This window comes from Macaca mulatta, chromosome 3, assembly GCF_049350105.2.
Source record: "Macaca mulatta isolate MMU2019108-1 chromosome 3, T2T-MMU8v2.0, whole genome shotgun sequence".
In the NCBI taxonomy this organism is placed as follows: Eukaryota; Metazoa; Chordata; class Mammalia; order Primates; family Cercopithecidae; genus Macaca; species Macaca mulatta.
Genome location: NC_133408.1, coordinates 178408259 through 178430566, shown reverse-complemented (window position 1 = coordinate 178430566; position 22308 = coordinate 178408259). Strand labels below are relative to the sequence as shown.

The 22308-nt window shown below is 36.6% G+C and overlaps 1 protein-coding gene across 2 annotated transcripts in view; it reads right to left on the bottom strand.

The window, feature by feature from the left end:
* Positions 1 to 8338: 8338 nt before the first annotated feature.
* The window catches only part of TRIM24 (tripartite motif containing 24), a 123302-nt gene continuing 109332 nt past the window's right edge, over positions 8339 to 22308 (bottom strand). The window contains exons 12-19 of one of the 2 annotated variants that reach the window (XM_015134934.3): positions 20119 to 20254; positions 16952 to 17024; positions 15830 to 15998; positions 13973 to 14301; positions 12833 to 12965; positions 11720 to 11794; positions 9887 to 10036; positions 8339 to 9157 (exon numbers count right to left, since the gene is read on the bottom strand). In XM_015134934.3, the coding sequence (XP_014990420.1) occupies positions 8948 to 9157; positions 9887 to 10036; positions 11720 to 11794; positions 12833 to 12965; positions 13973 to 14301; positions 15830 to 15998; positions 16952 to 17024; positions 20119 to 20254 (1275 nt within the window). In that variant the 3' untranslated portion in view covers positions 8339 to 8947. 2 annotated transcript variants of the gene reach the window in all.

Sequence of the window (22308 nt, the reverse complement as noted above, 5' to 3'; positions counted from 1 at the left end):
TATATTTGATATTCTCCCATGAGGTTTGTAGCTAAACTTGAACTGAAATTTTGTAGCTAAGGCAAGAACCTGGGATGATATCATTTTCAAAACAACTAGAATAGCCATCAAGTTCAAATTCAAATTCGCCTATGTAACTTACAGCCTCCATAGTTTGATGAAAATTGCTTATTCATAAAATGCTTAAATTAGAATGAGTATTACACATAATCACCAAGAAGCAGGGAATAAACCAATTTTACCCCTTACATTCCCTGTCTCTAATTTTATTTTTTTATAGGGGGAGTCTTTGATTCTCTTGATAAAGATTAAAGAACGCAGCAAGCTTTTCGCCATCATGTAATTACAGGCCTGTCCTATTTTATTGTGCTTCCATATATTGCACTGTTACCAACAGCATGTACTCACTGTGTCTCTGTCCTATTTTGGTCATCTGTTGTGGTGATTGGTGATCTTTGACGTTACTATTGTAATTGTTTTGAGAGTGCCACTAACCACACTCATGTAAGAAGGCAAACTTAATTGATACATGTGTGTTCTTACTGCTCTGCCTACTGGATGTTCCCCCTTCTCTCTCCTTTTCCTTAGGCCTTCTTATCCCCTGAGACTCAGTACTATTGAAATTAGGCCAAATAACCCTACAATAGCCTGTAAATGTTCAAGTGAAAGGAAGACTCGCACATTTCTGATTTTAAATCAAAAGCTACAAATGATGAAGCTTAGTGAGGAAGGTATGTTGAAAGCTACAGGCTCAAAGCTAGGCCTCTTCTGCCAAACAGCTAGGTTGTGCATGCACAAAGTTCTTGAAGGGTCTGGTTTAGTAAAATGCACGAATGATAAGAAAGCACAACAGCCTTATTGCTAACGTGGAGAAAGTTTGGTCTGGATAGATGAAACTATTCACAACAATCCCTTAAGCCAAAACCTAACATAGAGCAAGACCCTACCTCTCTGTGAAGGCAAGTGCAAGGTGAAGCAGCAAGTGCTAATGGAGACACTATAGCAAGTTATTTAGATCTAGCTAAAATCACTGATGGTAGTTACACTAAACAGATTTTTGTGTCGATAAAATAGCCTTCTATTGGAAGAAGATGCCAACTAGGACTTTATAGTTACACGTTAATGCTTGGCTTCAAAGAATAGACTGACTCTCTTATTAGGGACTAATGCAGCTGGTGCAGCCAATGCTCATTGACCTCAAAATTCAAGGGCCCTTAAGAATTACGCTAAATCTACTCTGCCTGTACTTTATACATAGAACAATGCTTAGATGATGGAATTATCTGTTTACGGCATGGTGAATTTTTAAGCCCATTTTTTGAGACCTATCGTTCAAAAAAAGGACTTCATCTAAAACATTACTGCTCACTGACATTGCACCTAGTCACCTAAGATCTCGATAATTTAATGTCTGTTAACAAAACACACAGTCTGTAGACCATAGATCAAGAAGTAAATTTGACTTTCAAGTCTTACTATTTAAGAAATATATTTCATAAAGCTATAGCTGCCACAGATAGTGATTCCACTGATGAATCTGGGCAAAGTAAACAGAAAACCTTCCGGAAACAATTCACCATTCTAGATGCCATTAAGAACATCTGTGATTCACGGGAAGAGTCAGAATAACTCAGGAGTGAGAAAGACATTGATTTGAACCTTCACAAATGACTTTTAGGGGTTCAAGATTTCAGTGAAGAAAGGTACTGTAGATGTGACAGAAATACCAAGAGAACTAGAAGTGGAGACTGAAGATGTGACTGAATTGCTGTAATCTCAAACTTGAACAGATGAGGACTTGCTTCTTGTGGATGAGCAAAGAAAGTGGTTTCTTGAGGTAGAGTCTACTCCTGGTGAAGATGCTGTGACCATTGTGGAAATGACAACAAAGGATTTAGAATATTATATGAACTTAGTTGATAAAGCAGTGGCAGAGTTTGAGAAGATTGACTCTAATTCTGAAAGATGTTCTACTGTGGGTCAAATACTATCAAACAGCATCATGTGCTACAGAGAAATCTTTCATAAAAGGAAGAGTCCACTGATGCAGCAAACTTCATTAAGAAATTGCCACAGCCACCCCAGCCCTCAGCAACTGCTACTCTGAACGGTCAGCAGCCATCCATATTGAGGCTAGACTCTCCATCAGCAAAAGATTGACGTGCTGAAGGCTTAGATGATTGCACTTCTCCGTAATGAATTATTTCAAAATTAAGATATGTGAGAAGCTATTTGGTGAAAGAAAATTAAGGTATGTAGATTTTTTAGATATAATGCTATTGCACACTTAATAGACTACAGTATAAACATAACTTTTATAAGCACTGGGAAACCAAACTATTTGTGACCATTTTTATTGTGATATTTGCTTTATTGCAGTGGTCTGGAACTGAAACCGCAATCTCTGTTGTATGCCTCTACTTACATGCTATTTGTTTTGAAACCATTCCATGCATGCAAGACATCACACCCGTGCACGCTAAACTCTTAAGGTTATGTATGCTGTAGAAAGCAACTAAGGTTTATGCGTTTATGCATTTATGTTTTTTCTCTTAATTGCTGTTCAGCCTTCTAGAGTCTCTTTAAAGCAGTCTATAATGGCTTGTAAGTTGTATTCCTAGGTATTTTATTCTCTTTGTAGCAATTGTGAATGGGAGTTCACTCATGATTTGGTGCTGTTTGTCGTTATTGGTGTATAGAAATGCTTACAATTTTTGTAGATTGATTTTGTATCCTTAGACTTTGCTGAAGTTGCTTATCAGCTTAAGGAGATTTGGGGTTGAGACGATGAGGTTTTCTAAATACACAATCATGACATCTGCAAACAGAGACAACTTGACTTACTCTTTTCCTAATTGAATACCCTTTCTTTCTTTCTCTTGCCTGGTTGCCCTGGCCAGAACTTCCAATACTATGTTGAATAGGAGTGGTGAGAGGGCATCCTTTTCTTGGGCATTTTCAAAGGGAATGCTTCCAGTTTTTGCCCATTCAGGATATTGGCTGTGGGTTTGTCATAAATAGCTTTTATTTTGAAATGTTTCATCAGTACCTAGAGTTTTTATCATAAAGGGCTGGTGAATTTTGTTGAAGGCCTTTTCTGCATCTATTGAGATAATCATGTGGTTTTTGTCTTTGGTTCTGTTTATATGCTGGATTACGTTTATTGATTTGCGTATGTTGAACCAGTCTTGCATCCCAGGGATGACGCTGACTTGATCGTGGTGGGTAACCTTTTTGATGTACTGTTGGATTCGGTTTGCCAGTATTTTACTGAGGATTTTCACACTTCTGTTCATTAGGAATATTGGCCTGAAATTTTGCAAAAACTTTTATAATATGAATGCCAAAATATTTATTTTGAACTGTTTGTACCTTGGGTTTTCTTAACATACAACCTCATTAGTAAATCCCTAAAAGGACCAGTCAGATAAACCAGCATCACCGTCAAAGTCTGCCTTTTGGTGGCCTAGTTTGTTTTTGCTTCTTGTTAAGAACACCCTGGGCTGAATGCGGTGGCTCATGCCTGTAATCCCAGCACTTTGGGAGGCTGAGGCAGGAGGATCGCCAGAACCCAGGAGATGGAGGCTGCAATGAGCCATGATGGTCCCACTGCACTCCTGCCTGGATGACAGAGGGAGACCCTGCCTAAAATAATAATAATAATAATAGAGAACACCCTGATTTTTCCTTGGAGAAATGCCACTTCTTAGGTCAGTACATTTTCATTTAAAAGGTGAGGAGGGCTTAACTCTGGTTGATCCGTATATTCTATCCTCTCCCTCAAAGCAATGGCAATTGGGATTCAGTCATCTGCAATGGAAAGATTCCTGACTGAATTTTCTGGTTCAGTTATCTTGGGGTTAAAGGCATTAGTACATAGGCAAAGAATCCATATTCCCAAGTATCTTGCAGGGAATGTTAAAACAGCCTTTATTCCATACCACATGTGGAAACATGGGAAAATAATTTTATTAAATGTTTAACTTGCAACTAACAAGGAAAGATTTTTTTAGGACTCAAATTAGGACTTAATTTGAAAATTAAGGAAGCAAATAGGTTGGCCCCATGAAAGATCTGTTAAATATCCAATAGTAAATTTAAAACATAGTAATTCTCAGAAATTATGAGAATCAAAACCTTTCAAACTTTACAAGTGGAATTAACATAGCTAAATTTTTTAAGTGACTCCCAAAAGTCCCCACTCTGTGTCTTTCCCTCCTTCCCCAAATAACTTCCAGACAAGTAGAAGTTTTCATGGCATCTTTGGTTCTAGTTTGGGAGTGGCTGGTATGAGGCAGAATAATCCAAGATATTTACCACCCGCTTTCCTTCCTGTCAATTTTTAAAAAATCTTTTAAGGCCGGTGAAATACATGTGTTAGAATTTTAAAAAACTGTTTTCCTATTACAGCTATTTATGGACTAGTAGCTTGCCCCTATATGTATCAGTGTTACAGCCAGGGGAACAACAGGAGTAGTAACGGAGGCTCAAAGAAGTTAGAACTCTGCTGAAGTAATATTCAGTAATTTTTCCATTAAAAGATCCTTGTGGTAAAATATTGACAGTAAAAATCCATCAAAGTTAATTTTTATTAAAACCAAAGCACCAATCTGCCCCCAAAAATTAAAAATGAAGACTACTACCTCAGATGTCCCTCTCAGTAAGTAAAACCTTCATGGGGAAAAATCTGTGATCTGATTGGCTAGCGTTATTCTCACTCAGAAACATAACACCAGTATGTGAATTACAACAGTAAATTCACATTCAAGATGAATATGCAATAAACATTTATAAAAAGACATCAACTATTAATTTACATAGGGCTATAAAATACTTTTAAAAATATATAAATGGTTATTTAAAAGGAGAAGCTCAATTTCAGTAAGAAATCAGATGGTTGAACACGTGGTCCCCATAATTTCTTTTTCTTTTCTTTTTGTTTGAGACAGTTTCGCTTTTGTTGCCCAGGCTGGAGTGCAATGGTGTGATCTCGGCTTACGGCAACCTCCACCTCCTGGGTTCAAGTGATTCTCCTGCCTCAGCCTCCCAAAGTAGCTGAGATTACAGGCACCCACCACCATGCCCAGCTAATTTTCTTGTATATTCGTTGAGGCGGGGTTTCACCATGTTGGCCAGGCTGGTCTTCAACTCCTGACTTCAGGTGATCCACCAGCCTCGGCCTCCCAAAGTGCTGGGATTACAGGCATGAGCCACCGCGCGGCCTTTCCCCATAATTTTTTTTGTGACAGTCTTGCTCTGACGCCCATGCTGGAGTTCAATGGTGTGATCTCAGCTCACTGCAACCTCTGCCTCCTGGGTTCAAGCTGATTCTCCTGCCTCAGCCTCCTGAGCAGCTAGGATTACAGGTATGTGCCACCACACCTGGGTGATTTTTGTATTTTTAGTAGAGATGGGGTTTCACCATGTTGGTCAGGCTGGTCTTGAACTCCTGACCTCAGGTGATCTACCCACCTCGGTCTCCCAAACTGCTAGGATTACAGGCATGAGCCACTGCACCTGGCCTGTTTACCGTAATTTTAATGGCCAATCAGATCACTCAATTTCTCTCATTCACAACCAATACATATAAACCTTAAAATGAATATATCTTCAATTTAAACCTAAAACCTTTTATTCATATACAGCAATTTACTTTTGGTATTCACATTAATTTGGACCAGAGCTCAGCAAGAGGAGGAGTTCCTGTTCTCACTCTCTCTCCTTGGAACTCAAATGTAACTAAGTGTCTAAGCACAGTAGCAGCATAGGATATTGAAATGCAGTTTCATAAATGGAAGAATCAGCTGTATACTCACCCTTTTGACTATGGAGGTAACCTTTGGGAAAGGATTCCTAACCAAGTTATACTACATCTATACTACTGTGTGGTAGTAAAATATAGTAGTAGTAAAGCCAGTTCTTTAGCTTAGAAAAGAAACTAAAACTACATTTCCTTTTTAGTACCTTCTACTTTCCTACCCTTACATTCAGAAAAGACAAGCAGGGCATGTTAATTCAAAAGGCAAAATGATTGCAATGCCAGATACTGATCTAAAATGTATTCTGCATTCAATATGGTCTACATCCATCCATTTATACTTTTGCCAAATGGCCATATATGTCACTGGTCGAGTACTTGGGCTTCCTTACGCAGGAAAGTCAGTTGCTTGGCCCCTAGAAAAGCTGTCAGTGAGGTGGAACTGAGTAAATCCTAGCTTCCACGTAGTCTGCTCATCCATAAGCCCTAGCCAAAGGTGTGGTAAACATTCAGCAATAGGGCCCACTGGGCTCCTGATCCCAAATCCAGAGGGAAATCTTCCAGAGTTTATCAAAGATGTACATTGGAGTATACAAGTTTAGGTCAAGGGTACCTGAATTGCACTGAACTTTTGGGGGAATGCTTGATAAATGAGTGTAGGTTATAGTTAGGCTCATTTTATAGTTTATTTCTATTTGAATAGAATTTAAGGATGACTTAACTGAGATCCACTTGGGCACACAGGTACTTATTAATAAAGTCAAAGGATATTAATCTAAAGACCATTACACAAGGGCTATTTACAGAGAGAAACCCAAGACCTTTACTTTTTGTTTTTGAGACTGAGTCTCTCACTTAGGTTGGAGTGCAATGGTGAGATCTTGGCTCACTGCAACTTCTGCCTCCTGGGTTCAAATGATTCTCCTGTCTCAGCCTCCTGAGTAGTTTGGATTACAGGTGCATGCCACCATCCCCGGCTAATTTTTGTATTTTTTGTAGAGCGGGGGTTTCACCATGTTGGCCAGGCTGATCTCAAACTCTTGACTTTGTGATCTGCCCACCTTGGCCTCCCAAAGTGCTGGTGGGATTACAAGCGTGAGCCACTGTGCCCGGCCCCAAGACCTTTACTTTAAATATAATTATATTTTAATATATTATGTATGACGAAAAGATGGTTCTCAACTGCCTTTCATTCAGCCAAAGATGGTTAGGGTGAAACAAATACTATTTTGAAAGATAAATATGGCACTGAATGTAATAGTGACAGTTGGGGGTTCATTAGTCACATTTAGGAAATTACAGTTTTACTCTGACAAGTTCTAACTCCCTTTTGTAATGATTCTCAAAATAATTTAACTGTGTTGTTAAATAATTTAACTGTTTTAACTCGGGAGACAAGTATGGAAGAATAAACTGTCAGACGAACAGTATTCTAAGATACCAACAATAAAATAATTAGCAAAAGCTCCACAGCTGCTGTGCTAAAAATAAAATGCTGGAGCAAAAAAAGACAAAAGGTGTGTGCACTGTTATCAAAATCTGTTCAAACACTCTTTGGAGAACAAATGTCAAATGCAACTTTAAAACGACAATGACAAACATTACCATGTAACACATATTTGGAAAAGTGATTAGGACTTTTTAACAATACATAATTGACATATTATGAACAAGACCTATATATAAACAACGGGAAGCTATTGCTAACAAGTTATTTTCTCCCTATATTTTATCTTTAGCAATACCTGAAAACCCAATGAATTAGCCACAGGGTATTTTCCACTTTAAGAAGTAAAGCCATGTAGATAAAACCAAGTCTTCTATGTTAAATTTATGGGAGGTGATATAATGCAAATAATAGCCTTCTTTAAAGTCAGCTCTTTTTATTCTATCATCCTAAGGAGAAAAATTTACTCCAGTTAATGTTTTATAAATTAAGATTAACTTCGGCAAACCATTTAGGTATTGTGTCAAATGCTGGATTAGTGTATGGCACAGCAATTTTCTTCTATCTAGATCAGTTGAACCGGGTAGGTCTGGCACATTAAGAATATGCTTGTCCTCAGAAGATAGGTCTTTTGTATCTCTATCAGGAGAATAAAATCAGAAGTCAGATCAAAGATTAAATTTGATGTTCTGACTCTCGAAAGAAAAACATTAGATGCTTCAGGAAAAAAAAATCACTATTAATTCCCCCCAACTGCCTGCTCCCAAAATCCCACAACACATTTTCATTCCAAATTACAGACAGATGAAAACCACAAAAACGAGTCCCTTTCAGAGGAACTTATATTTAATGCCCAGTAGATGAAGAAACCTCACATCAAATACAGTGCACGCTGCTGTATTTATATTTTGGATAGTTCCACTAACAGCTATACTGCAAACAATGAGGCTTGTAAAAGGATCACCTGTACAGTTAAACCTCACATAGACACACAGCAAAACCAAATGTGTATACTTCCCTCAGTGGAAGAAGTTGAAAATCTAGATCTAGAAATGTATAAAAAGTGGCCTTGAAAACCTATACCAAACACCTCTACAGACAAGATAAAAACAAAAAACAAAAATCAAACAAAATTTGTTTTCCGGATTTTTCTTTAATACAGTTGCCATCTTACATGATGTACTATTAGGTGCCTTCTTAATAGCATCTAACCTACCCTTCTGTTGCACCGTTTGGCCTCCTGGGATGGAACTCTTGTTACCACTCATGTTTGCAGAGTACTGTTCTTTAGTACAGTACACCTAACTCACATTGTCAGGCCATATAATTCATGGGTAGTGGTATTAATTTCTAAAACTGAATTAACGCACACATCCAAACCACGTATACTTTTCAACTGAAGAGTTCATACAAAGTCTATTTCCTTTCTACAGCAGCTATCGCTCCAGATTGTGGTTTAAAAATCCAAGAAGGGGGAAGAATGTCTTTGTTTTCAATGCTTCTTTCTTCCATCCTTTTTTCCTTCTCTCCATTTTCTTTCTTCCATTCATCTCCTTCTTTCTTAGTGATAAGAGGTTAACAGAAATGGGCTATTAAGGAAATCAAAGTCTAATAAACGTCCAAAACAGAGATCAGAGTAGTCACAAACTCTTCTTTGTAGTGATGTTATTAAATTACTGACAAATGGTTTTTTTGAAAACAAAAAAAATCTAAAAACCAGCACAAGCTAGTGGTGCTGCATATTATTTAAGCAACTGGCGTTCTTCAATGCTTTTGAGGCGTTTCTTCCGGGGCTGTACAAAGTCATCATCTGAATCATCACTAAATTTATTATCTTCAGATTCATTCCTGAATTCTGGTTTGGGAAACCTTTTTTCTGGATAGAGGTTCTTTAGAAGTTCTTCAAAATAATTTTCAAGTTTTATACCAGCATTGGCTACTTCTGAATCAGGCTGTTGAGTAAAAATAAAAATATGAGTAAAGAAGACACATTTTTGATTTGTGAGATTATATATATTAATGCGCTGTTTTGAAAAATGTTCATGCATAGTCATTGAAATAAATAATAGTCTAGGACTAGACAAAGTCTCTGTATAGAAGGCCAGCTAAAATAAAAGATTCATAAGTGTGGAAAAAAGTAAAAGACTGGATTATTCTAAAAGAAGGTGGTAATGGTAGGACTGTATTGCCAAAGATATATCAGTTAGGATTCCATAACCATAGGATCATGAACCAGGTATTTTTAGAACAAATTAAATGTAGTACTCTTACAATGAGTAACAGAGAACAAACCACCTAGCAGCAAAAGGTCCTAAGTCTGACAGATGTTTAGATGAACTGACAGATGAGAAATTTTTAAATTAGAGCTATTTGGCCCACATCCTTAATATTTCAAGATCAACATAAAATAAGAAATAAAGGTGGGAATCATAAATTTTAGGTCAGAGAAAAATATTTTGTCTTTCCGTTATCAGCTGTAATTTACATTTCCATCACCATCTAATAAACCTTTGAATATAAATGTGGATAGTTATCTGAATTCTCTCCTGCATTCCCTGATCTGAAAAGTTGGAAATTTTTTCTAACTCAGACATCTTGGTCTCCTATGTTGACACGGTGTTTAGTATAAAATGATTTTCACACTGCTATTCCTTCCTGCCCCTCCCCTCCCCTAGCCTCACCTCATTGAATTCAGCACAGTTTTGAAAGATCAATCTAAAATCAGCTACAAAATCTTCAGGTTTTGAGTACATGGAATAATCTTCTTGTAGTCTTTTCTTGATGGTTGACAAATCCATTGGATTTTTAATTATTTTGTAATAATCAGGCACCTTTAAAAAAAATGAGATGTTATAATATAAATAGCTAAATTCTACCTTGTCCTAAATATAGTCTATGAGATGTGCTCTAAAATTCAGAATGTTCTCATTGCTTTTCTCTGTGCTATCTGTCATTAGTAAAGAAACCCATTTAACAGTGTTCACTGCCTTCCACATACATACTGGTAAAGGTTTGTGTTACTTTTTCCAAGAAGTTTAACCAATTATTGTTTTTGAGACAGGGTCTTGCTCTGTCACCCAGGCTGGAGTGCAGTGACACAATCTCGGCTCACTGCACTTTGCCTCCTGGGCTTAAGTGATCCTCTCACCTCAGCTTCTCGTGTAGCTGGGGCTACAGGCATGTGCTAACATAGCTGGCTAATTTTTGTATTTTTTATAGAGATGGGGTTTTGCCATGTTGCCCAGGCTGGTCTCAAACTCCTGGGTTCAAGCAATCTGCCTCCCAAAGTGCTGGGATTACAGGCATGAGCGACTGCACCCAGTCCCAATTATTTTTAATGAAAAAACTTGTCTTCACATATTCTCTCTTAAATCACCTAGATTTTCTTTCATTATTAAACAAAAAGCAATTACTAGAAATAATATCATTTCTAGTAGAATCTGACATGTTTTTGCTGCATGTATTTATATAACATGTGGTAAAGAGGAAGAAGGACTTCGAATCTGGGTTTAATCCCCAGCTCTGCTGCTCAGTATCACAGTCCTGGGTAAGTTACTTAACCTCAGTTTCTTCATATTCCAGATAGGAATAATCCTGCCAAGCTCACAACATTTTGTACAGACTAAATGAGATGGTATTTATTAAGAAAAAGGGGGCTACTTTGTCAGTGCTGTTGATATTAATAACGTAACTCTAAGCCAGGATAACAGAAAGCACAATTCAATACCCTGCCTCTTTTGGGTACAAATGAGCCTTCTCCCTGGAAGTATTTATTTCCTATATCAGGTTCTCCAAACCTGTTCTTAAGAAAGAAGCTGTTTATCAGCTGAATGTATTTACTAAGCTGATACTCTTCTAACTTTGTACTAATCTGAGATTTATCAAACTGTAGAACAAATTAATTTTTTTTTTTTTTGGAGACAGAGTTTTGCTCTTGTTGCCCAGGCTGGAGTGCAATGGCGTGATCTCGGCTCACTGCAACCTCCGCCTCCTGGGTTCAGACATTAGAATACTTTTTTGGGGTACCAGGCCCTTTCCAGCACCCTAAAATTATGCATTAAAGTCACATCAAACCTTCAATATGAACCTCAACTTTTTTGTATTGGTAAAGTCTACTTATTTACTTGAAGTCTGGACCTATAAATAAAAATAAGTATGGAAAATTTAGCAGGGAGAGATGTCTTTATTTCAAACAAAGTTTTTTTCCAACAGCTTTGGAAACATGCCTAAAACTCCTGAGATACAGACAATTAACAGAAATCACCCCAAACACCCCAGTACTAAGTAAAATAGATGAGAAAAGACGAAAGAATACCTGAGAAATGAACACAAGTTTTGGGCCACTTACTAAAAATGTACCTATATAGAATCAAAGCATTCAGTATGTATTATTAAGATTTAAGGTTTAGATTAAAAAATACTAGAAAATGGTATATAAGCTAGATTCTCATAAATAAAAATTCCAGAAAAGCATTCCACTGTGTAAACATGCACAAAATGACATTAATACTTACAGTTAGAGGAACAGGGTCTTGAAAAGCCAGGCTCATTTCGTGGCAGTAAAGAAATAAAAGTAGGCGTTCACACTTCTAAGCAAAAATAAATAAAAACAGATAAAATATAAAACAATGAATTCACAGCTTATTTTAAATAACAATCTCAGAGGTTCCAAAGTATCAGACTAAAAATTTAAACTCAGATAAATACAAAAAAATTATTGATTCTTGGAGTTTTGTTCTCCTTCCCAATCATTAACTGAACTGTACTACTTGACAATTTAGGGTATATATGATATTTGGGAGCAGGCCCTGTAATTGAATGAACTGACAATCACTAGAAACCCATTTGAAGTTTTCTAACAATAAATTTGCACTTATTGCTCCAGTCTGTGTATTATAAATTAATAATACTCCATAAAGGAAGAACATATGTCTCTCAGGAGAACTGGAGGTGGACCTTCTCAATGTGCATACAGACCTAAGGCACCTCTCTGCATGCAGAAGGTCCAACCATGTGCTCTGCTACTCATACTTCCCTGCTTATGGGTTTATCCCAGTAACCACTGAGTAGTACTGGCAGTGAATGGGCACGTCCCCTCTTGCATGACAACTTTCATATTGATTGTTCTATTTAATAATTTAGCAAAGGTGTTTTTTTTGGTAACAAAGTGTTGACTTGGTAGCTGTAAATGTTATTTACAGTTAAATGTATCAGTTGGCTTTGATGCATAAGTCTAGTCCCATTCGGTTAAAAAAAAAGAATTATTTCCAGGAAGAGTAAAGAAAAAACCCAGCTCCTTGGTGGCAATTCTGAGGAAAAAACTTATCTATGGTAGAAATAAAACAAAATAGAAATTTACTTAAGGTAGATTAAAAGTCTAGGCTACATACTCCATCTTGTTCAGGTACAATAAGCTTCTATAAAACACACAAAATTCTGTGACTTTTTTTTAAATTTAAAGAAAGTTATACCTTTGTAAAAAAAAAAAAAAAAAACTCCTAAATAAAAAGGATCAGTATAAAATCTGGATGGATATACACCTCTCTGATGAAAGGCACCACAGTACAATAATGCATCTTACCAAAAAATTGTCTAACATGCTAGGTTGGAAATGCTCGAAGACTTACCCTTTTATCTATAGGTGTTAATTTAACAAGGCCTTCAGTTTTCTTTTTTTCTGAGTTGTGACTGGGAGCATCACAATCATATTCAACTTCTGGTTTAGATAAGTCTCGGCAGAAAGTACAAATCCACTCTCCACTGTAGGGGGACAATGTACTTTTGAATTTCTAATGCATCATTTCCTCTCTTCACTATTTCCCTTTCCCACCTCCTCCATGACATCTATGATACAGAATTGTTTATTTGGCATGAATTTTATCACTCAGCATTTACCACATACCACTAGGTATACTGTACCATGCTGAGAGGAAACAGCAGAAATATAATGCAAGGGCCTAACATCAAAATCTAGTTAAGAAGGTGTGAGATACATATATGAAAAAACAACAACAAAAAAAACCACCTAGACAAATTAACACATTAATCTAGGGCTCACATATCTAGGGCATAATTGAATTTTTTTCCTCCAAAGGATTCAGAAATCAGAAAAGCTCTTTGTACTGTTCTTGTTACTCTAAGTTTATAAAATTAAATTTTCAAAAGTATAGCCTTCCAAGAACTGAGAGATCAACCCAATGGCTCTTAACCATCTTGGTCAGGATGATGATCATCATCCCCATAGGGTTTGAGAATTTACTTGAAATACTTGTAAATGATACAGTTTGATGCCTGGAAAAAAGACATAATAAACTGGTAGCTGTTATGCCTAAGGACATTGTTCCTTATGGTGACACCTTGTGATAATTTAAAGGGCCTATTATTTATTTTCTTTTTATAATGACTAGGGAGAGGGTCTTGCTCTGTTGCCCAGTCTGGAGTGCAGTGGTGCAATCACAGCTTACTGCAGCCTTGACCTCTCAGGCTCAACCAATCCTCCCACCTTAGCCACCTGAGTGGCTGGGACTATAGGCATGCACTACCACACCTGGCTAATTTTTTAATTTGTAGAGACAGGGTCTCCCTGTGTTGCTCAGGCTGAATGATTAATTTCTTGAAAGAAGCACAAGGAATAAGCGGAAAGGTATGGGAAAACCTAGACTATTCACTGGGATTTTGGAGTATACATTTGTGCCAAGTAGAATTTCATTTAAGTAATCTTCAAAAGTTTAGAGTAAAAGAATGTGGGAAGGGAAGTACTATCTTACCTTGGAAAATTTGTCAATGTAGGCACGTGACAAGAAAGATGGAATACTTTGGGGCACTTTTCACAGCAGAGGAGTTCCCCTCCGTTTTGACAAACTGCACACCAGTCCTCATTGGGGTCATCCTCTTTCCTTGTCTCTCCAACATGAAGGGGTGACTTCTGGGAAGGATCCAGCCACTCAGACTTTCCATTTGAGGAATTCTCCTGGTGAAGTCCAGGTTGATCTCCTGTACTATCAGGGGCATCTGATCTTAGCACAGTCTCCTCAGAAGTAGAGCTCTGACTGCTATTTAAGAGCAGGGAGGTGAGTATGCTTCTTGGATAATTGGCCTGTAGTAGAAAAAATATATATTTAACTGGTGTTTAAAAAATTTTATCACTAATGCAATTCTGAGCTGTAGGACCACTCTCTAGTGAGCACCTGGCTGCTTCAAAGGAATCTTCATGAGAACAGTATATGTTTACTGCTAACTGGTATAGAAGACATGGACCTCTACTGAAAAATATCAAAATAGAGAAAACAAATCTGAGTCTGGGGATGGCTACAGAAATTCGAGAATGGGTTGGGTAGTGTGGAAGTCAGTCACATGACCTATATATACACCTCACTGGAGCTGTTCATTCAAATTATACCTAAGATACACAAATTGTAAGATGAATCTAAACTTTCTGTTGAAGCCCAGGATGGTAAAAATTTCAAATCTATAACAAGAACAGTCTCCTTCAAATGTTTTCAAAAACTTCAAGGTAATAAACGTAGATATAGTTAAAAGCACTCATTCCTTAGAAGTACTATTTTCAAACCTAGCTTTTTCTTCTGCCATCTACCTCCATATTTCTAAATAAAATGACTGTTAAAGATTGCAATACATCTATAATCCTTGCTAGTGAAGATCAGGAGATTAGGTTTTTACATCCTGACTCTCCAACCCTGTCCTTCCATTCAGACACACAAAACCACCATTCACCTCATCCCTTTAACTTAGTTTTTATTAAGCATTGCTTTTTTTAGTTGGTAGGTACCGGTGTAACTATTTATTGCCAGTATCTATTCCAACTGACTAGTATTTGTCTGTACTGGTTAAGTATTCTGAAAATCACAATTTTTGGTTAAATGCATACATATTTAGTTTATATCCTGATTGCGTCACAGTTTTTCGTTACATTTGTACTCAGGTGTTTCTTTATATCATTATTATGTAAATATTGTTCACTGTAGACCCACAAAATGTACTATGACATTTCTTTTTGTACAACTTTTTGTTTTTACTAAGACTCTGTAATTACCTTATTTTTTCAGGTACCTATTTCTATGTGATTCTCACAATCTCCAGCAGGAGATTCTCAATACTGTTGAAGCATTTTTCTCCCTTTGGAGTCCTATGTCTTCCTGCTAGAGACTACTGCACAAGCTGCTGCTGCTGTACTGTGGGTTGCCTTTTTCTTCTGTGTCAGATTCCATTTTTGGAATCCTGTATCTTCTTCTTTCTTGTTTTACTATATTTTTGATGATACATATTATCAAATATCTTCCTGAGAATAAGTACTTAAGAATTATTTTGAGAACTTGCACAAAAATGTTTAATCTTCATGTCTGATAATTTGCCTGGGTATAAAACTCTGGTTAGAGAATATCTCTTTTTAGCTGCCCAGTCTCCATATTTGAGCCTCTGATTTTTTAAAACTTTCCTGTTTTTCCATCTTTGACTTTTTGTTTAATTTACTGAGAGATTCCCTCAAATTGTCTTTAAATCCCTTTAAATATAACATTAAAGAAAAAACTCCTAAGAGCTATTTAAGAGTTTCTCTCACCCTACCCACCATGCATAGGAATAATATTGCAAGTATTCATAATTACATTTTGAGGCCTAGATTCTTCATCTGACTCTTGCTTCACTATAACAACAGGGAAATCATAATTTTCTGGTGGTCCACTGTTTTCTTGTTTTATTCGAATTGGCTCCAACATGACCACTGGGACTTTGTGTGTAGAGTCAGCTCCTGCTGGTTTGCTGGAAGAGCCAGAGCTGTAAGTATGAGAGAGAAGAAAAAGCAATCTAAGAATGTGAAGCTGAATACCTCATAAAAAGTATAACAACAACTTTCTAAAATAATACTGTATCCTCACAACAGTAAGTATGTTACATCGGCAATTAATGATGCCTAACGAAACTGCTATATGCAAGTTTCATTTATGATAAAAATGTTTTACATATTAACCTATCTAAATAGTTATATATCTGGAAAGATGTTTCAATAAACCGAAACTTTTAAAAACCTGAGGCTTTACAATTAGGCAACCAGATTTAGTATCTTAGAACTGGCATCTGATTTTAGACTTTCTCATTTCCTTCTCCAGTCAGTAGCAAAGTAATACTTTGGTGAAGACAATGAAATAATCATTTATTTAAACAATGCTATTTAAAGAAGGTAGTGGGACAAAAACCTTTTACAGATATTTACTATGTTCTCATGGGATTAAAGGCAAACTTTTCTCCTTCAGACAATTCTTCCATATGATTAAGAAAGTAAGAACTGGGTTCACTAGGAGGAATTTTCAGGCATAATGCAGGGAAGAGGAGGGCAGTTGCTTAAAATAGAATTTCAATAACTGTATATTCATTTATTTTAAAGTAGAATCAATATTTAGTCATTAGAGATCAAATTAGCATAAAATTTTATCTTTTCCCTAAGTTTGTGTTTCTATATAGTATACTGTGTTATACCTATTCATTTTTATGTTTTCTTTGCTATTATATGAATATCAAACATTTCTCATTTTCAACATATAGACAAATATTCTTCTATCTTCAAAGGTAAATTTGTACTTTTGTTAATCCCTTAACTAATTTATTAAGATTTTAATTAAAGATAAAGGAAATTGTTCAAAATATATTGAGTATCAAAACATGTTGAACACTGGCAAGAGAAATCTAATTAGAGATTTTATGTACTAGAAAATATGGTTTAGTCAGTTTACCTTCCTCGGCTTCCAACGCTGGAGGCACTAGGTGAACGTATTGGGGGGTGTACACTAGTCATAGTAACAGGTCCTGAGGAGGGGGAAATCATACATTCATAAAACGAATGAATAATTATGCATTGAAGTCCTATTGAATGTGTTCACTTAGCACTACATTGAAACTGGGAACCATGATTAAATTATATGAAACAGTAAGTAGCTGCTGAATTTTCAGCAGTCGGTTACAGCCTGTTACACTGGAAGGGTTTTTCAACCTCTGCACTATTGACTTTTGGGCCAGATAATTCTCCTCGTTGTGGAGGAATGTCTCTGCATTTTAGGATGTTTAGCAACATCCCTGGTCTCCACCAATTATTAGATACCAGTGGCATCTCTCTATACTTCCCAGCTTGGGGTGTGACAATCAAAAACGTCTCCAAACATTGCCAAGTCTTTCTGTGTTACAGTAACAGGGGTAAGATCTCAGTGAGACCCTAGTGCCAGCGGAAGCTACAGAAGACAATGAAAGGTGGTATGGGCTGATAGAAAAGGAGTTCAAAAAAGAAAACCAAGTAAACAAAATGAGACCAACTAATGGAAGGCACAAAGTCAGATCAATGGGTTCAGACTTGAGGCAATAAGCAAAAGAGGGATTCTGGACTACTGCCCTAAAAAGATTAAGAAGCTATGCTCTGGTGGTAGTGTAGACAGTAACAAGGAAGATCTAATTAAAAGCAGCCAAGAAAGAAGGAAAACTGCTGTAAATAATTTTGATTTGAACTGATGAAGGCCCAAACTAAACAGTAACAGTAGGAATACAATCCAAGTGGGAAGCAGAAAACAATTTCGAAGTGACAAGTTCTTTTCTTTTTTTTTTTTTTTTTTTGAGACGGAGTCTTGCTCTGTCACCCAGGCTGGAGTGCAGTGGCCGGATCTCAGCTCACTGCAAGCTCCGCCTCCCGGGTTTACGCCATTCTCCTGCCTCAGCCTCCCGAGTAGCTGGGACTACAGGCGCCCACCACCTCGCCCGGCTATTTTTTTTGTATTTTTTAGTAGAGGCGGGGTTTCACCGTGTTAGCCGGGATCGTCTCTCGATCTCCTGACCTCGTGATCCGCCCGTCTCGGCCTCCCAAAGTGCTGGGATTACAGGCTTGAGCCACCGCGCCCGGCCCGAAGTGACAAGTTCTAAAAGGTTTGATGAACAACAGGATATGGCTGATAAAATGGAGAGGAAAAAATCCATTTCATTGGTTTGTAAACTCTGGAGAATTTCATTTAAAAATAAAAGGCCTGGGCAACAAAGACCCATCTCTAACAACAACAACAAAACCAAACAACAACCACCACAAAATTAGCCAGGCTTGGTGGCACCTACCTGTAGTCCCCACTACTGGGAAGGCTAAAGCAGGAGGATCGCTACAGCACAAGCATTTGAGGCTGCAGTGAGCCATGATTGCTACACCCTGAGCAACAGAATAACACCCTGCCTCAAAATCAATCAAAACAATGACTATTTATAATCTTCTGATAATATAAGAATACATGCTTCATTTTAGAATAGTTGAAAACTATAAAAAGATATAACATTTAAGTAGCCCATAACTTCTCCATCCATATATAAACACTGCTAAGGTTGATATATCTCTTTCCAGTTTTAAACATACTTTTACATCTTTTATATGATTCTGTATACTTGTTTTCACTAAACAGTATTCCATGAGCATGCCATTAAAAACTCTATATGAGCATTGTTTGAATAGCTAAATAATATTCTGTTTACAAGTAAGTACATTCTAATTTATTTTTATTCTCTTATATTTGGGCACTGCTTCAAAATTTTAACTACTGCAAATAATGCTTTAATAAATAGTAATATAAATATTAATAAATATGTTCTGCCTATCCAATTCCTAATTATTTCCTTATAATTGGGGTATTAAAATGGAAATTACTGGGTTCAAGGGTACATACATTTCCCAAGCCCCTTGAAGCAAATATCCTACTAGGTAATACATATAAGGTACTTTGCCCACAGTCTGGCCCACAGTACAGTATTAGATAAATGTAAACTTTAGTAATATTGCTATGATGATTTCCAGGAATGTTTTGCCAACTCATACCCCTTCCACCTATGTATGAGAGTACCTCTCACATTCTCAATGACTATTTTTATTATTTAAATCTTAGCTAATTCAGTAACTTAGAAATTCTATCTTGTTTTGATTTTTCTTATGACCACTAGTAAGAATGACATTTTTGTCTCATCTGCTATATTGGATAAATGTATTTCCTCTTTAGGGAATTATCTGCTTCATCATGTCCTTTGGCAATACTACATATGTTCCTTATTTGTATAAACCTGTCATATGATAAACAGTTTTTCTGCCATATTTTGTCAAAAGTTTGTTTAAAATAGGCATCCCCATTTAAATTGTGTTCATGTGACTGGTGAGTGACTCTTTTCATATTTTGGTTTAAGGTACCTATGTCCTCAGAAGTAATATTAGAGTTTTTCTCTCAGAGGAAATGAGTAGGTATGTTAAGATTCACAAACACAATTAAACACCAAACAAATCACCAAAAGAGTGATATTTCTACTTATTGTCACTAATACATTTTGACCCTAGGCAAATTACATCTTAAAGATCACATCACACGCAACTTATCAATAAGAGAGAAGATAACACCAATTTCCCCCTGGAAGTACTATAATGGTGGGAAGTTCTGTTGAAATTGAAAAGGTAAAGAAGGCCTGGTATGATGGCTCATGCCTGTAATCCCAAAGCTTTGGGAGGCTAAGGCAGAAGGATCACATAAGGCCAGAAGTTCAAGACTGTTTCTACCAAAAAACAAAAAACATTAGCCACGCTTGGTAGAGCAGCACACTTACAGTCCCAACTACTCAGGAGGCTGAAGTGGGAGATCGCTAGAGCTCAGGAGTAAGTCTGCAGTGAGCTATGATTGCACCACTGCACTCTAGCCTGGGCAACAGAGTGAGACTGTGACCCGAAAGAAAGGATAAAGAAATTTAACCTTTGTTTTCTTTGAAAGCATACTAATTTTACATAGTGAAAAACTCAGATTAAGCATTCAACAAAAAAGAAAGGGAAGAGGGGTAATTTTTTATTCCAAGTTAAGTGAAAACTAGAAAAACTTTCACAAAAATCAAAAGAAGCCCACTTTACCTGCAAGGCCTGGAGATGGCACTGATGAATTTGGTGACTGGACCGTTCTGTTTGAGGGTGGTCTTGGCTGGCCATGATCTATATTAGTATCTTTCCTCACAATATTGTCCAGCATAATAGTACTCGAACAGTCAATCTTACAAGAAAAGAAATTATTTCAGGGCATTCTGACTTTGCAAGTTAAAAGCTACTTTTAAATTTATAAGAAAGCTTCAATAACTTAATTATTATCAAATAACAAAACATAGATACCACATTTGAGAAGTTCTAACAGATATTTTCCCCATAAACAACCTTGAATAAAGATTTTCACTATCTTAGTGTTTCACTTTAGTAAAATATTAAGGACAGTATTTCAGAAACAAGAGTCAAAAGGAGTATCATGTCATTCACACTCTTAAAAACTGAAAAAAAAATTCTTAATTTATAAAGAAACGACAAGGTTGCCATATGAAAAACATAAACTTGGTGAGAAGACTATCACAATTTTACATTTCTTGCAAATCTCTTTAATGTCTCCCTAAACAGCATTCAATCTATTGTGGTGTATAGTTTTGCTTGAAAAATATGAAGAAAATCTAGCCTCACATAGATAGGACCTAGTGGACCCTCTGAAAGGGATACTTTAGCAACTGATACTCTGGGTATGTGCTAGATAGATGAAGTCCATATATCTATAGCACTGACCTCACTGAATACATTACTCTTGTTTTGTAGGAGAAAAGATGAACCCTAAAGATTCTTGCTTTAATATAACAGGAATACAAATAACACTGTTTTCCTTATCCACTGCCAGGCAAAAATACTTATAAATCCCTAATGAGTAAGAGTTTACTGCTTTAGGCACAAAAATTCCTTCATGCCTACATATACCAAATTTCCCACCAATGTCTTTGGGCTTAAAATCCAGTTCAATTCTTTAACATAGTTCTACTCTTGTTCATCCAGGATTCTATAAGATAATTAAGTCCTACAGCCATAGGGCACAGTTTGTATATAATTAATCAATTTCTTGCTTATGCACCTAGAATGGTACTAGTTATGAAGCACCTTTGGGAGAAATGAGAAAACAGTCACTCATTTTAGTTTATTCTGTAATTCATAAGAGGAATTTCAGGTAAGAAAGGCTGGTGGAAAAAGGTTCACCTGTATGAGATCTGCAGAGGAAAAAGCAGAAAGAATTTTACTTCCTGTGGGTTCGGGGGCGGGGGAAATCGGGCTGGGTGGTTAATACACAGTGTCATTTTTGTTTTAATATTCTTTTGGCAATACTTGGCCAATATTTTTCAGAGAGTACAAAAAGTACTAGAATTACTAAATTCGTGAGAACTTAATACAAGGAAAGTTGTTTATGTTGTGGGATAATCCTAAAAACCAAATAAAACTATGGGGATTAGATATAAGGTTTCCTATGAACCATCCATACATGAAAAAATATATGTATCCTACTCATTTAAAGTATACAAAACTATTTTAAAAATGGAATGACTCTGGTAAGATTAACAATGCAACTATTAGGAAATATTAATTGATCTCAACTTGAAAAACAAATTAAATAATGAAAATAAAAAAGTTCTTTTCACAATCTTATAGGTAATTCAATCCAAGTACAGAGTACACGATATTTCCTAAAAGCTTCTTAACATTAGGTTGCATATGTGTATGTGCACGACAGTGGGTTATCTAACCTTAGATTAAAAAAAGGATCAAACACAGAATCAACTTATATATAAAGATATGTCTACAGAATGTAGAATTTCTCCCTTTGGAATAGTCAAACTGACTGGGTGTGGTGGCTCATGCCTGTAATCCCAGCACTTTAGGAGGCCCAGGCGGGAGGATCCCTTCAGCCCAGGAGTTCAAGACCAGCCTGGGTAACATAGGGAGTCTCCCCCATCTCTATTAAAAATAAAAATCATTAAAAAATATAATAAATAACAAAAAGTCATACCGACAAAGAGTTTGGAGAGTGAGTTAATTCACATGTAATATAAACCAGAGGTAATTTTGCACTTGTCAGTATGATCTAACAGGATTTCTCTTATTAAACTTGTCTTCATCTCTTCTGATGTCCAGCCATTCAACTTCCCAGCATATCTTTCCATGTCCTTACTTTTCTCCTTTCCCAGCTTAGATTCCATGATCCCTCACCATAATCACTCATTTACAAACACCTTTAACTCTGGTGGC